This window comes from Paramisgurnus dabryanus, chromosome 9, assembly GCF_030506205.2.
Source record: "Paramisgurnus dabryanus chromosome 9, PD_genome_1.1, whole genome shotgun sequence".
NCBI lineage: Eukaryota > Metazoa > Chordata > Actinopteri > Cypriniformes > Cobitidae > Paramisgurnus > Paramisgurnus dabryanus.
Window position 1 is genome coordinate 12681731 of NC_133345.1, and position 17553 is coordinate 12699283.

General features: G+C 37.5%; 1 protein-coding gene across 13 annotated transcripts in view; it reads right to left on the reverse strand.

Annotated features, from left to right (window-relative positions):
* ppfia1 (PTPRF interacting protein alpha 1) overlaps window positions 1-17553 on the reverse strand; it is a 194641-nt gene that overhangs the window by 117068 nt on the left and 60020 nt on the right. For all 13 annotated transcript variants that reach the window (XM_073815710.1, XM_073815709.1, XM_073815711.1 and 10 more), the window contains exon 9: window positions 8062-8196. In XM_073815710.1, coding sequence (XP_073671811.1) covers window positions 8062-8196 — 135 coding nt within the window. The remainder of the gene's footprint in view (window positions 1-8061; window positions 8197-17553) is intronic.

The window sequence follows — 17553 nt, forward strand, 5'->3', positions numbered from 1 at the left end:
CGGTAAGTTGCTAACTAATTTGTGAAGTACATAACTTACTGTAAAGTTAATAAACAATTACTCCATAAGTTTCCTTTTCAATACAAGTCCAATATAATGTTATTCTCGTCAAAACTGCCAAGTTATATATATTTTGTTCTCTTTGTGTCTTAAAGTTATTTATAATAAGTCAAGTTTACTGTTTTGTGCACTTATATCAGAATCATTTGGATAGTAAAGTTTATTGTTAACTTGTTAACACACATGCCTATATAACATATCTTTGTCACATAATTTTAAGTGTTGGATCACCACATTTGTGAGTGATTATTGCAAAAAAATGTTTTTATATATTTATTATATTCTGTTAATGCATATAGTGTTGTGACACCGTCACACAAGAAACATGTTACCACTCATTTTATACATTGAATTTTGGTTTTATGTATATTTGAGTTTTAAATAGGTTTTACATGTTTTCTTAGCCATTTAATTCCATTTTATTCCTTTTGCTTTTTATGTGTTTATGTCTTTCATTTTGTTTGGGCTGCATGTCATGTGAGTAATCACATGACAGGAAACAACGCCAGTATAAAAGGAAGCAGCAGAAGCACATTGAGAGCATATGCTAAAGCTACACAACTGTTTGGATTGCAGAGTTTCTTTCTTTGTGGACTTACCCTTCCAGAACGTTTTGTGGATTACACTATTATTATATACAGTGTTTCCGCTATATACATTCTACCGTGGCGGCCCGCCACGCCTAAAACATCCCCGCCACGCCTGCGGTTGTGGATAGAAGGGATACAGCAAACGAAATCTCGCCGGATGAGCACTGTTTTATCCTAATCCTTCACCCAAACCCAACTCTAAACACAACATTTAACAGGATTGTAGGATGTATTTGTATCTCATTTAGCCAGAGCCGCTGTTTTCATCCTAATAATCCTACCTCCAAAACTAATCCTTAACTTTTCGGCATTTGCTGTGTCCCTTCTAGACAAAACCCACGGCGGCAGCTCGCAAAATAAAGCTACCAAAATGTCCGCCCTGCCAGAAATAAATTATATAATTTCCTCCATGGGTTTAGTTCATGCACAAATAGACTTAAATCAACAGATGATGATTACGTCTCTGTTTTGAGAAATAATAATAAAAATAAATAAGCCTACATGAAATATGTTACACTTAAATAATTATCAGATTGACAAAATGAATAAAAAAAGTATTTAAGTTTCTGTTCTTTTTTGTGACGCGTTGTAAAACCAAAGAAGCAGAAAGCACGTCATGTTTTTAATGATTTTAAACAAGCACAAGGTTTTCTCCTTAATGTGAGTTTACACAAATAAAAATACATCATTTGAAGTTTCGAATGTTGTTTTACTTTTATCTTTATGACTATAAATTTAGGGTAATTTAAGGTGCAAGGTCATCACGCGTATGCTGTTCACCGGCGCATACACCGACTCAGCGCAGGGCTGCGAGAAAAGACATTATTAAACTTTCGATTTAACATATTACGAGTTTTTTGGACATTCATTTGGAATCACTGTACTCATATAATCAACTTATCGGGCCATTAGTTATTCAGAATATAGGCTATAAACGCAGCGCACTGCTGACCGCTCAGCTGTCAATCTTCCGTCGACCCTCACATTAAGTTTCATATTAAATGATAAGATATTTGTCCAAAAACAAAAGGCTAAATACTGAATACTACTCATATGCGACTGCAAGACATTAATAGTCGAATCTGTTTGTAAGTAAACTTACATTAATCCCGTGGGAAGAGAAGAACGTTGGTAATAAAAACTTAAGGCAGACTGTGAGACTGTTTTATCTGTTTTCAGACAAAACAGCAGGGTCGGGGTACCAGCGGTGAACCGCATAATATTTGATTTAACGGGTGTAATAATAATCTATTCACATGTCATTTGCGTTGTAGTGCCTTGCGTGACAAGAGTAAAATGCGGGTCTAACATCCAAGACCAAAATTTGACTCGTTTTTAAATGGCCCGTGCTTATTTGTGTTTAAGATCTGTCTAAAGACTGTTAAAGGTTTCTATTTAACTGCGCGATTTGCGTGAGACCAGGTCGGGGTCTTTATGTCAAACGGGTCGGGTGTGGAATAAAATTGCTGCTGATGTCGGATAACTGGTCGGGTGTTCTGTCAATCACAGCGGTGCGGATTATCAAACAGGACTGTGCATGACTTTGCAACAGGGAACTGTAACGCTAAACATGAGCACGAACTTCAATGCACACTACATTAAAACTAAAATGAAATATTCCAACTACGTATGTAGCTAACATTTTTTTAAAGAAAATAGGTTTAGATCAAACATATAAAAGCAATATGCTATAAATATAAGGAAAAGTTAATGACAGAATAAAAATTATATAAAAAAAATACATGCTAGTTTACTGTAGCCTATATTCTACATTTAAAAAAATAATGTACATGTATAATCATCATGGGGGCCCCCTGCCGCCACAGCTGGAAAAAATCCTAGAGGAAACACTGATATATACATGGGAGAACACTTGTACTTTTAGCACACTTGGACTTTTAGATTGTTTTAGGTTTGTTTTTTATATTCCTTTCTTTTAATAGTCTTGAGTTTTTAGTGTGTTGTTTCAAAGGTTCTCTAAGCGAATTCATGCGTTTTAGACCATAAAACATTTTTTGTTACAAACAGCACACATCTCCTCACTATCTGCTTGCTACCTGACCGCTGATCAAACTGTAAAAAACCGCGATCTTTGTAGACAGCCCAGGCTCTACAAACTTCAATATACACACAGTGGCCAAACCTGCACCATGAAACAAAACAAAGTTTTACAGACAATAAACGCCAAGAAGGATTTGGGGGTGTGGGTTGGTCGCGTTCACGAAAGCACGGAAGGGAGGGGGAGGAGTTAGCTACGCTCCGTTTGTTTGAAAACAGTTCAAATATCAACAACAAGTGACGTCGAACATATTCGCTTAGAGAGCCTTTAAGTCTTGTGTTTGTAAATACACTTATTTAAGTTGATTATACTTGTTTGTCTCATCATTTTAACTATTTTAATCTCACACAGTTAAATCTGACCCCTTATATATATTTTGTGACACAACCGATAGGGCTGATTGTTACAGTGTATCCTGTGTACAGTACTGTAGTATAATATACTGTAGTATATGTGTACTGTACTATAATATACACATAAAGAATATCGAACGATACATCGTTATCTGCCTTTTTCCCCCCTAATATCTGTATTGGCATCGGCCCAAAAACATGCATATTGGTCGGGTTCTAATTATAAGCACAAACCTCGCTTAAAAGGGAGAGGGGTGGTGTCGCTACAATGTACAATAAAATATTCACAGAAAACCATAAATCTGAACTAAAATTTTATTCATCTGAAATTAATGATGTTAAATATGAAACTATCTGATCATAACAACAAGAACAGCTTTCTTTCGTCCTAGCTACTATCTACAGACCTCCAGACCAAAACACATGCGCGGGCATACAGCATATAGAGGGAGAGAATGGGTGTGTGTGGGAAACACTAATGCTAACCTTTCGTCAAGTCATGATAAACTCGATCAGCCATCTTCTCTGTCAGTAACATCTGTGACTATTGACGTTTACGCGAAAGAGAAAGGATGAACGGGCATTGAAAACACTGGCACCTTTTCACTGTTAGGTAGAGAGAGGCGTGCACTGCACGCAACATGAAAACAGTAAAATAAAACAGTAAAATATAAATGTAAATGGGAATCATGAACAATCTATTTGTGGCGGCCAGTGTTGATTCTGTGACAGTGCGCCACCGGGAAATAAATGTATGGGAGAAACTGACGCAAATCACGGAAATCTGCAATTTATGCTGCGAAAGTGTGGCGTATTTGAAAAAATGCGATCCCCTCTTAAAAATGCGGACTTTGGCTGATTATGCGTTAAATCATGCGATCGCATCATCACGTTTTTCTGGAGGGACTGGAAAGCGGAAGAAAGAGACAAATTTAAATACCATGTGTAAACAGAATGTGTCTCTCTCAAATTTCTTTTTTTAAACATTTATTGGGATAATGAAAGTAAAAACCAAAGTAAACTAGAATGTTATCAGGCACTAAACAGAAAAATACAATCAGAATATCTGATTAATAATAATAATTATAATAATAATAATATATCATAATATCTCTACACGGTTAGGGGCAGTTTCCCAGACAGGTCCTTGTCCAAGACTAAAATGCATGTTTGAGCTGCTTTAATTTCAAAACACCTTGCACTGACATATTTTAACATACATCAGTACCATTGTTTTGTCTCAAGATGCACACAAGTATAGTTTTTTGTAAGTTTGTTTGTAAAAACTACTTATATGTCATGAAATAACTAAGGCCTAGTCCTAGATTAATCTAAACCCTAACCAGGAAACCACCCCATCGAGATGTAAAGCATACATGAATTCTCACTAAATACAGACTCAGTGATCACAGTCTGGCAATTTAAGAGTAAGCAAGCAGATAACCTCTGCATTCAGTTCCACAGTATTTGTTGGACATCACAATCTTACTGTTATTACAATCTTATCATGATTGTAAACAACTAATCAAATGCACTCAAATTGCTCTCCAGAGATAACAATAGTGGGCGGAGCCAACAATATAATGACGTGTTGTCTAGCTATAGGACAATGTCAAAATTATGGCTGGGAACCATTTGGACTCCAATGATTCAATTCAGATTCGAATCTTAGGTTCCCTATTTGACTCAGAATCGATTCTCGACATACTACATCACATTTGCACTTGAAGTTAGACTAATGTTGCCACTTTTGCTACTAGTCTATGGACTGTCATATACTGTATTTCAAAGCAACTAAGTGTTCAATGAAGCCATTCTCATTTACAAATAGTTCAGTTTAAACATTAGACAGGTTTTGGGAAATGTTATTTAAATACAAATCAGATATGGTATGGTGAATTTAAGAAGCTGTTTCTCCCTGACGCTCACTGAACAGAGAAAAGGAAGAGCAGTTTACTGTTAGTCAAACAGGACTAGATGTAAGCATGGGCTGGTTACTGGTTCCAATGTATAACAAGGTTTTAAAGGAGTCAAGTTTTCAAAAGCACTACACTTTTCTATGATACTGTTTCCAAGGTATGAGCTGTGTTTACACACAATTAATTAATTCATTAATTCATGTAATTGATTAGATGTTTACATTGAATAAATTACAAAAATATGCTTTTGAAAGAATATAAAAATGTAAAGGCTCTATTTTTACCTGCCATACATGTATTATGTCCAGTTGTTGAAAAAAGAAACATATAAGTGTAATTTTGTTTAAGGTTATCAAAACGCCAAAATCTCATACTGACCCATGCCATGGTAAGATACAATGTGTGTGGTGTGTGCTTTTTAAACGGTTCATGTGCAGCATCACTCCCGCAGTTGACCTTTTGCTTTTTTGGTTCAGATAACAATGATTTCAAATCGCTCTCACGCTCCTCTGATGTCATTCACTTGGATGCGGGGCACGCAATTTCGTGGGGCTGAATGTTTTCAGATGGTTTCAGTTATTGTTTTCAATAGCCAAAACCCAGTTTAGCCTGTTAAATACCATATTGTTTATGTATATTTCATTCTTTCTTGTTTGTTGCTTGATAAGAATGTAAAAAAAACGGAAATCGGTATCTGGTTTGCTTAAAAAAAGAAAAGAAAACTGGTGTCAGAATCGGCCATGAAAAATCAAGATTGTGCATCCCTAGTATTCAGTAAGGCATGTTTGTTAAAACTAGTTATACAGTTGAAACCAGATATTTACATACACTTCTGGGAAAAACACAAAAAAAATTATTTCTTTACTGTCATACATTCAATCAGAGTAAATTTTTTCTGTTTTAGATCAATACATATTAACATATTTTTTGCATTTGTTAAATGTCAGACTCGAGCAAGGGAGAATTTTTATGTATTTTTCTTATCACTTTCATCAAAGTCAGAAGTATAGATACACTAAGTTTATTGTGTCTTTAAACAAAACAAAAAAACTCCAGATGATTTCATTCTGAGCTTAAGACAGTTCTGATAGGTTTATTGATTCCATTTGAGTTAATGTCAGTACACCTGTGGATGCATATAAAGGCACACCTCAAACACAGAGCCTCTTTCCTTGACATCATGGGAAAATCAAGAGAAATCCACCAAGACATCAGGAAAAAAATTGTGGACCTCCACAAGTGTGGCTCATCCTTAGGTGCAATTTCCAGATGCCTGAAGGTCCCATGTTCATCAGTTCAGACAACTATACGCAAGTATAAAAAAAACTGGGAATGTACAACCATCATACTGCTCAGGAAGGAGACAGATTCTGAGTCCCAGCAAGGAATGTTTTTTGGTTCGAAATGTGCGAATCAACCCCAGGACAACAGCAAAAGACCTTGTGAAGATGTTGGCTGAAACTGGTAAGACAGTGTCATTAACCACAGTAAAACGAGTTATGTACCGTCATGAGCTGAAAGGTTACTCTGGGATAAGGAAGCCATTCCTTCAAAACCACCATAAAAAGCCAGACCACAGTTTGCAACTGCACATGGGGAAAAAAATCTGAATTTCTGGAGACATGTCCTGTGGTCTGACGAAACAAAAATTGAACTGTTTGGCCATAATGATAAATGATATATTTGGAGGAAAAAGGGCGAAGCTTTGAAGCCTCAGAACACCAACCCAACTGTGAAGTATGGGGGTGATAGTATAATGTTGTAGGGATGCTTTGCTGCAGAAGGGACTGATGCACTTCACAAAATAGATGGCATCATAATAAAAGAAAGTTATGTGGATGTATTGAAGCAAAATCTGAAGACATCAGCAAGAATGTTAAAGCTTGGGCGCAAATGGGTCTTCCAAATGGACAATGACCCAAAGCATACCTCCAAATTAGTTACAAAGTGGTTTAAGGACAAAAAAGTCAAGGTATTGGTAATCCCTAATCTCAATCCCATAGAAAATTTGTAGGTGGAACTGAAAAGGCGAGTGCGAGTAAGGCGGCCTACAAAGCTGACCCAGTTACACCAGTTCTGTCAAGAGGACTGGGCCAAAATTCCAGCAAACTATTAAAGAAAGTATGTGGAAGGATACCCAAAACGTTTGGCCCAAGTGAAACACTTTCGGGGCAATTTTACCAAATACTAAGGAAGTGTATGTATTCTTCTGACTTTGATGAAAGTGAGAAGAAAAATAAATAAAAATTCTCCCTCGATCGATTCTGACATTTAACAAATGCAAAAAATGTTTATATTTAATAATCTAAAAAAGAAAAAGTTTACTCTGATTGAATGTGTGAAAGTAGAGAAATAAAAGTTTTTGTGTTCTTTTCTGAAGTGTATGTAAATATCTGGTTTCAACTGTATTTCCTAATTAAACTAAGACCTAGTTCTGGCTTAAGCTAATCCCTGTCCAGGAAACCACCCCTGTGTTTATGTGAGAATTACTTTAGGTCACTTTCTTCCTGATCCCATTTTTCTAACATTAGTTAGTATGTAAAGTTGCTGTTAGAGCATAAATACTACCTGCAAAATGATAAAGCTCAAAGTTAACTGCCAGGTGATATATTTTCTTTAACAGAATTCCCTTTTCCAAGCCTACAACCAATGGCAGGTTTGGACTAAAGCCCTCTACTTTCCGGTTGAATGACGTCAATATAAGAGTTTTTGACTAAACTTTACTCACAAGAATACGTCAGTCGGCTCTGCTAAGATAAGCTGATGTTGAATTACAACACACTATACAAGCTACACAATCAAAACTCATAACGTATTTCTGAAGGAGGGACTTTATAGAACAAGGAAGACATCAGTGTGTTTTTAGGACAGCGAAAACAGCGATATAGAGATAAGTATATTGTGTGTAAAATACAGCTTTTTTACACATAAAACATGAACACGTTATATTGCGCAATGTAAACACCAACAAGGCTTCAAAAATACAGGAAGAACGGGATGTTTAAATCACACTAATGCAAGGGTGGTACCTTCTGACATACATGAAGTAATATGACAGTACTGGATGGTTGCTGACATACCTTTGTGAGGGCCACTACCCTCTGCGCTAACTCAGCCTCCACCTCTGGCAACGTCTCAGCCTTGCGCATGGTCTGCTGTAGCTTCTGTTCAGCTAACTCCAAACGTTCCTGCAGATGCCTGTTCTTCTCCTCCATCTGAAGAAAACACAACTTCTTAGTGCTCAGAAGAGCTAAGCTTCATCAAAGAGAGGTGCAGCCAGGACAAGAACTACTTTTAGGCTATAATCGATATGAAGGCTTATAATATAACTCAACAATAAGAGGTCCCGAAGTCTATCTCTTCTCTTAAGGGCTGTTCACATTATAATGATAATAACTATTAAAAAGATTTTATAGTTTGAAAAGTTTGAAAAATCATTCATATAAGAGAAGTTCACAACACAACTATAACATTAAAGATACAATGAACAATATTGTTGGGATCACTTTCTGAGCAATTTTTTCCAACTGATGAACGATAAACCATTGACAGCCATTCAATTCTATTTAAACTTTAAGTGCACGTGCAATTGAAATTGACAGATGACATGGTGGCAGAGCTCCTGCAAGTGAATAGCCGGTTTTTGCAAGTATTTTTCCTGCCTATGCGAAATTTAAATATAATTATATTAATGTAATGCACAGGTGATTACATCTACAGTGCATCAGTCACTTTCACTTGTTGCTGCCGCCTCCCCGCCTTTCTATCATATCTCAGGTGCATATCACCACCCATTCACACGGGGCGAAAACATCAATGCTTGATGAATGTGTTTGAACAGTCACACAAGACCACATTTTCTCCGCCTATTTAGCTAATCTGAGGTACTGATTACATCTTGTCTGACTTCTGACGAAAAAACACAGTGTACAGCGCTATCTTTAGGCTTTTATTGATAAAACTCAGCGATCTTTCATTAGTTTCATTTTGGGAGCGTGTGAATGTTGCGTGATCTTATTTCATCAATTGCATTGAAATATCAAAGAAAGCTTTTACATATACATGTGTAAAACACTGTGCAGCATGTTTACTTACAATACAAGCAGCGGACTCTGACATAATATTAGTTTGCATCCATTTAAACCCGTGAAAACTACTGCTTGCGCTTATATAACAGCAGAAGGACTCACCCACAGTCTCCACAGACCACCCCCTCAAAGTAATCAGTACAGAAGCGACCAAAAGTGGACAAAAGAGATAGATTTAAATACCAGTTGTAAACTGAATGTTTCTCTCTCATCCACTTGTGATCCCATCAACAAAAACACATTTTAATACCAAGTGTAAACAGCCCCTGATACCAGAAAAAACTGTTTAGGAGTGGCTGTCAAAGGGAGAGGCCAAAAAGGCCAAATTATATATTTAGAGTGCATGGAGACATTTTGTAGTGATTACAGCACAAGAATGTGATTTCTTTACTCAGGTCTGTGTTAAAGCAGCCAAACAAAGTAAGAAAAAGTTGGTTGCACTTTATTTTACAGTATGTGTACTTACCTTGTACCTTGTGCATACATGTGTGGTACTTACTTTTAGGTATTTATATGATAATTAACTGGTATCATTACTGTACTTAACAGTGGTACATACTTGGTAGTTATTATGTAATTCTAGATAAGAACTGGGTAATAACAGATACATACTTATAGTGTAGGTATACCGTAACTAAAGAGAAACAACACTGTATTTACTAATAAATGTACAATATAAGTATTTAGTATTTACAGGCAAGTTAGGGTAAATGACAGGTATTTGTATTATACATATATGATAACTAATATCAAACACTACTGTACTTACAAATTGTATACACTACATCAGCCTGTAAATCTAATAGCTCCATTTGAAGGGCCTGTGCATTAGCCCATTTGTACATATGTACTGCCTCCTTTGAGAAAGAAATAACATTCTTAACCAAAAATGGACTCCTAACAAAGAGCATCAGCTGATCTCCCAATGAAAAGCCATCAAAACGACCTTTAAAGTTTTCAATCAACTTTTGGATAAAGTCAGAATGAGCAGTGATATTGCTGTCGTGTATCTCCTTCATTGAAGGAAAATGTGTACAGTCCTGCTCAAGATCCATTTTCAGAATGTCCAGTTTCCTCTGAAACGACTGGACTGCAGCCACCAAGTCACACACAGAATTGTCTTTCCCTTGAAGCTTCAGATTGAGGTCATTTATATGCCCTGTGATGTCAACCAGAAACACCAGTGTGTCCATGTTACTTTCCTCTTCTAAAAAGTGCAAAAAAAAACCTGAGCCTTGTGACTCTTTTGTTGTGCAAGGAAATCTTTAATTTCATTTCTTATCTTCCAAAAGCAAGCCATCACTTTTCCTTTACTCAACCATCTGACATTAGAGTGCAAGAGCAGGTCATTGGCAGGAGCATCTACTTCTGCTAAAAACTCCCTGAGCAGACGATGCTGGTGAGCTGATGAAGCCCTGAGAAAGTTAACTAGTTTGGTGATGGTGTTCATAACTTCTGTGTGGTGCTCTGAAAGTGTGGAGCAGAGAACAGACAAGTTGATATGACAAGAGCTCTGGGTTGTCCTCTTTTAGTCGACTGACTGCACCCTTTTCCCTTCCCATCATAGACGGTGCTCCGTCAGTGGTGATGGAGACAACATTTTTTACATTGATTCTCCTCTGTGTCAGCATTTCCTTTATGGCCAAATATATGTCCTCTCCCCTGGTATGCGTTTTTAAAGCTGTGACGCCTAAAATGTTCTCTACAAAAGTTTTAGTCTCCTCATTATAGAATCGGACATATACCAAGAGCTGAGCGTTGTCACTCACGTCAGTTGATTTATCAGCAGCTAACGCAATGCACTGAGCACTTTGGATGGCGCTGTCAAGCTGAGACTGCACATCTTCCGAAAGTAGCTCAGCTCTTCTTGTTGTTGTTGTGGATGATAAAGGAATCTGACGAACCTTTTGTTTAAGCTGCTGTCCTTCTTTACCCTCAAACAGCATGTCTGCCAACGCCTCCATGCATTCTTTCACCATTCCGGAGTCAGTAAAATGCTTTTTATGTTTGCCCAAAATCCACTGTACTCGAAGTGAGCACTCGTATGCTCTTTGCTTTGCGGTAAGGGACTGTGTTATCACCCGTGTTGCACGCTCATACTGTCCTTTTAGTTCACCAATTTTCCTCGTCCTCGCGGGTGATCCTGGCGGGTAATTTTCATTGAAAGTTTTGTGTCTTGTCTCGAAATGCCGCTTGATGTTTCCACTTTTAACAACAGCAACAGACTCCGAACAAATAAGACACACGGGCCTCGTAGAGCTCGATGACGGCAAAATGAACCCGTACGCTTCAGTCCACTCATCTCAAAAGATGCGGTTTTCAGAGTCCACTTTTCTAATTTTTGACAAAGCCATAATAATCCATTCACGAATCTCATAGTAATTGTGGGTACAAGCTAAAGTTTATGTTCTCTCCGGACCCCGGCTCTTGCATAGGACCTGACACAGACATAGCTGCCCTCGCGCACGCCTGTCCAAAAATAACTTTCGGTAAAAAATAATTTTTATTTTTATTCCAAAACTTTTTAACAAAAATGTTTAGAGGTCCGGATAAAAGCGACTTGGGGTCCGGACCTGGACCCCGGTCCGCCAGTTGGGGACCCCTGCTTTAGAGACTCAACTGCATTGTTGTACCACCTTTTCACCAGCTTCTTGGTTATGTCTTCTCTCTGTAGTTTCATACGATAAGCAGGGATCAGATGGACCACATTATGATCTGCAATGCTAAGAGGTGTTTTTTATACGTTTTGTATGCATTCTTTACGTAAGGAATAATTGACGACGGCCATTGAATTCTAAGAAAATAATGCACACCTAAGGTGCAATGCGGCACGACACGAAGCGGAGTGGCGTTACACTATGGGTGTAAAATATTTTAAAATGATTCAAAGGACCGGAGTCATTTATTCCCCCTATACCACGGTTACCACAAACATTGCTCTGGTGCCTATTTTTAAGACATTTGACAAGTTAGGTGTGCAGTTACCAGAAATTAATGCATACCCACAGAACATTTCTCAGCCAATCAGAATACAGCATTCAACAGACCCGTGGTATAAATTGCCATAACAGAGATCAATTGTTTTGTCGCCTCAAGTGGCACATGTCACATATTGTTGATAGGTTGGAAGTGACTTATTTAGCCTGCATTAATTAAAATCCCCTAAAATGAGAATTGGGGAATCTGGGTATAGATTCAATCTGATGGGCACGCGCCGCTGTGGCCACTGCCGCACGTGTTACATTGCCTGAGGGAGGGATGTTAACAAGCACTGCAGCCAGATGACCGAACTCCTGAGGGAGATATTTAGGTCTGAATGACACAGCAAGCAGCTCTAAATTAGGTGTACAGCAGGAGTCTTTGACATCAGCAGTTCTGCTCCAGTCTTTATTAAAATATACGCACAACCCACATCCATGTTTTTTCATGCTTCTCACGGTATCCGGGTGCAGTCTAAGCGGAGTGCCGAATCCATCAAGACAGAGCCCAGAGTTCACAATCGTTTCATCCAGCCAGGTTTCCGTGAGGCAGACCACACTAGTCTCTTTGTATGCCCACTGGAATAATATGTTTGCCTGTAGTTCATCCAGTTTATTATGTAGGTAACGAACATTGGCGAGTATAATGGAAGGTAACAGGTGGACTCCTCTGTGTGCCGGTAAGCCTTTTCAGCCTCTGCTTCACTCCTTCCTTGCTTCCTCGTGGGAGATTTCCGTCGATAGTCAAGGCCCAGGCCGCGTTGTCCTGGTATCAACTCTCAACCAGTTGTCAAATTTCGCTGCTATATAATTAATATTTCTAAGCAGCAGCAGATCATCCCGAATATGCCGCAAAAGTTTGCCCCCATAACTTCCAGGTAATGCCATTAACAGTTCAACTGCCCAAAGCAGCAGCAGCTGCAACGGCAGCTCACACTTCCTCATCATGAAAAAGTGTATTTTAACTTTGATCTCACTATAATAATGTCCAGAAAGGCATTGGTAACACTGGTATGGTGTTCCTGATTCTCAGCCTGTGGATGTTTTTCATGCAATGGAAAAGTGCCGTAATATAGTAACATTATAGTTAACGTTATAATTATTGTTATAATGTGAACGACCCTTTAACCCTATTAAATGTCACCGCTGACATATTTTACTAAGCTATACTCATTTTACTGTAACTCTTAAATCATTTACACTAGAGCCCGACCGATTTATCGTTTTGCCAATTTTATCGTCCGATATGAGCCTGTGGCAGATATATCTGTATCGGCGAATAAGCCGCAGATATGCAGCCAATATGAACGTTTCTTACAGAACACATTAAATGCTTTTGAAAGATGCAAGTACTTGTTTGTCCAGCATAGCGCGCCCTCTTGGTTGCTAATGGTGACCCAGGTCACTCACTGTAGTGACACCAGCCAATCTCCCACCCCCTTCACTTCAGTCAGTTGTCTCTCAGTTCAGGTGGCTGCAGTCACACAGTGACTCTTCACAACATTTTTACACCTGGTATTAAGACGCGCTTTGGTCGATTATATTATAAACAATTCAAGAGAGACGCATTCCCATTTACATTTGGTGTTTTTAATCCGTCTCTTTTGTCGACTTGCGAGTTATTAAAAGGCAAGTGGAAGAAATGATGCGAATTGGAGTAATGACATTGGAGTAATGACATGTTATCAACTATGCACAGCCGTGCTCTTATATGTAAGGGATAATCCACGGCTAGCCATGCATTAAAGGGTTTTAATGCACGACGTAGAGGCGAAGAACCACCCGACGCGTAGCGAAGTGCATTAAAACCCTTTAATGCATGGCAAGCCGTGGATTATCCCGCTTATACCTTGGTTATTTGCCAAGTTAAAGCTGTAATTAATGTTTACAGTGTAATTTTTAACAGAAAGGTAAAAATGACAGTCATCTTCTTAAGTTAAGACTCGCACACTTAAATAAAGTAGTGCCATTGTATTGCTTTTATTTAAATGAATTATCATATTTATTTAAATTCATTATCAAAAGAGAGAGACAGAGAACTGAAAGAGAAGAACCCGAGGGAGAGAGAGAGAGAGAGAGAGGGGGAGGGAGGGTGAGAGAGAGAGAGAGAGAGAGAGAGAGAGAGAGAGAGAGAGAGAGAGATGCGTGCGCGAGTTACCTGTGGCTGTGCGCGTCTCTTCTTTAAAGTCTATCCTCTCGTTGCTTAAGCATATAGCTAACTTAATGATTCTTTAATTGATTTATTAAAATTATTTATGAATGACACTGACAGTGACAAGCCAATCTTTATTTGAACTAATCATTTATTTAAATGAATTATGTAAAGTGTGAAATAAAACCGACGTCTCTAACCACGATTACTATATAAGGACACATTACATTTATTGAAATGGATTAAATAAATGAAAACAAACATCAAACAGTTGGAAATTTCGAAGCGATGTTTTGAAAGAGACAGACAGAGAACTGAAAGAGAAGGACGAGAGAGAGACTCACGGTAAAGAGAGACGCTCTCTCTCTCTCGCCCCTCTCTCGCTCTCTCTGCAAGTGTAACTGTGTTACTATGGTTACCAATGTTTATAGTAGCGAATTAATATCTAACTTTAATCAAACTGACTGGAACTACCTGTACGTTAAACGGTTTTAATGCACACCTTCCAGCCAATCAGAATCAAGTATTTAAACAGACCATGGTATAAAAAAAATTTGTGCACGACATCAAACATTAGTCTACATCAGTATGTTCTCAGTCAAGCATTGTCTTCGTAACAATGAGTTGCTAACCAATTTGTGAAGTACACAACTTACTGTAAAGCTAATAAACAATGACTTCATAAGTTTCCCTTTTCAATACAAGCCCAATATAACTTTATTCTCGTCAAATCTGCAAATGATGTAAGTTTTATGTATTTAGTTGTTTTTGTTTTAAAGTTATTTATAATAAGTCAAGTTTACTGTTTAGTCACTGATATCAGACTCATTTTGGATAAAAAAGCTTGTTGTTAACTTCTTGCCTATAGTACATATCTTTGTCACATCAATATAAGTGTTTGATCAACACATTTGTAAGTGATCATTGCATTGCATTGTATTTATTCATATACAGTTTATTCTGTTAATGTATATAGTGTATTCTATGTACAGTACTGTAGTATAATATACTGTAGTATATGTGTACTGTACTATGATATACACCTAAAGAGTATCGGCCGATATATCGTTGTCGTCTTTTTTACACACTAATATCTGTATCGGCCCGGAAAAAAAACCCGCATATCGGTCTGGTTCTAATTTACACTATCAAAACAAATAAAATTGCTCCTGAAAGTAGACAAATTGTGCTATTTGACAATATAAGGTTTATTAAGGTAATTTATTGATTTATATCTGTCAATCACTGCTGCTATCCTGGAGAGCTGAAGCGGCTGATTTGAACAGTAGAGGGGAGCGTACATGGTGCGATTTTTGCTGTAGTACGAGCTCGCATGTGATTTTATTCTTTTGGGGGGAGGCAAATCGTTGATGCTCGTATGGTCATGGCTCACACGGTGTGAGAGGAATTACGAGCCAAGCCCGTTACGAGCACCTCACGACATCCCAATAATTTTTAAACATGTCAAAAAAAGTTAAGGAGCTATCGGTTCATAGTGGTGGTGCGGGTGAATGAGACGATCTGACGATGCACTTGAAGTTGACTAATCAGAAGGTGACAAAACACAAAAGGAGACAAATGTGGCACTGCAACCTCGAATCTGGACGACAACTCTATAGCTGGCTATGTTTTGTGCACGCACACACTCGGTGACCAGACATCCCGGCAAATATGACAGGTCCAGGTTTCAGGTTCTTAATCAGCTTCTTTGCCAGAAAAACCTGTCATACGTGTTTTTGTGATGTCCAGTCACAGCTGTGTGTGCGTGGATGTGTGTGGAAACAGGAGAGAGTGTAGTGGTTTTATACTGCTGTTCTGATTATACATACTTTTAAGTGAGCAAGGGCAACTACAATGCATAAACCTGGAGGGCTATTTTTTTATATCAAAACTTTTTTGTTTTACTTGTTGATTTTTTACTTGTTGATATTTTTTCATCATTGTTTAAAATGTAAACATACATAAAATAAGCCAACTAAAATATGTAATAATAAAAATATAAAAATTATTATACTCCATACTGGTTTAGTTCATGATGTAAAAACAATGTCGCAATTTTTGTGTAATCCAAGCTGTGCCAAAGTCGCTGTAGAGTAGTGCAGTTTCATAATTAAATAAAAATTTGGTAACACTTTAGTATAGAGACAAATTCTCAATTTTAACTAATTTCTTATTAACTTACATCAAGTTTAAAATAGTTAACGAAAACGAACGAAAAAACGAAAACTAGGTGGGAAAAACATTGTCGTTAACTGAAATAAAAATAAAAACGAGGAATTACAAAAAAACGATAACCAACTAAAACTGTAATGAGTGTCTGGCAAAACGAACTAAAATAAAATAAAATCATAGATCAAATGTCCTTAATTTTTGTCTTTGTCAATGTCTTTCATAGTGCAAATTACGCTCGGCTTCAAATTTCTTTCCATGCGTCTCTCGCTCACGCGTCACACAGACACACACACACATTCATTTAAGTCGATTCTTTACAAAGCAAACGGGTCAAATGTTTTGAATTGGTTCGCGAATCAGTTTAAATTAATTGTTTAGATCGCTGCAAAAACTGAATCATCTGATGCGGTTTTGCCCGTATCTAGAAACACGCAAAACAAAGAGTTTTGGATTACGTGAAAATTAATTTACTAATCTTTTAACTTAATGCAAAACTTCACAGGTGTACCCGCTATTATTTACGCACAACCTGTTCATCGTCAGAAACATTTAAACGCGCGCAACCTCCAGAAGCACTGTGAACACGTGACTGAATGAAGAAAGTCCATCGATGATTTACGTGTGGATCGCTGTATACTGTACTGTAAAATGTAAGTGTTTCTCACAACACACACACGTGTGACATGAGATTCACAACATAAGAAAACATGAGTTTTGTCTAAAATCAGTTTGTATTTCATGTAAGTGTAAACTGTCAATGTCCTCAGACCATCTTAAGAGATTTTCTGAGTTAACTTTAATATGCAAAACTGAATGCAAAACTCTGTCGGTTTACTTGTCTGATATTTCAGCTATAAGCTGTATACATCAACATTAAGACTAGAGTTAATTTCATATAAATGCTTGTCTATTCTGTGTTTGTCTAAAATATTCTTTAAATCTGTACTGTTTGTGTATTTTGCAATTTTCTCAGTTTGCTGTGGAGTCAAGAAATGTCTAAACGTTAACACGTTTGTATTTTAATACTATCTAATGTGGCCACATTAAGACCATTGACTCAGAAGTGTTCAAGTGATGAACTGTGTCCTAATGCATTAATTGTTCACACATGTTTAGTATCAGTTTGATACATTTCTTTTGAGTTTTGCGTTTGGGCACAACATACAAGTCAGCATTAAAGGC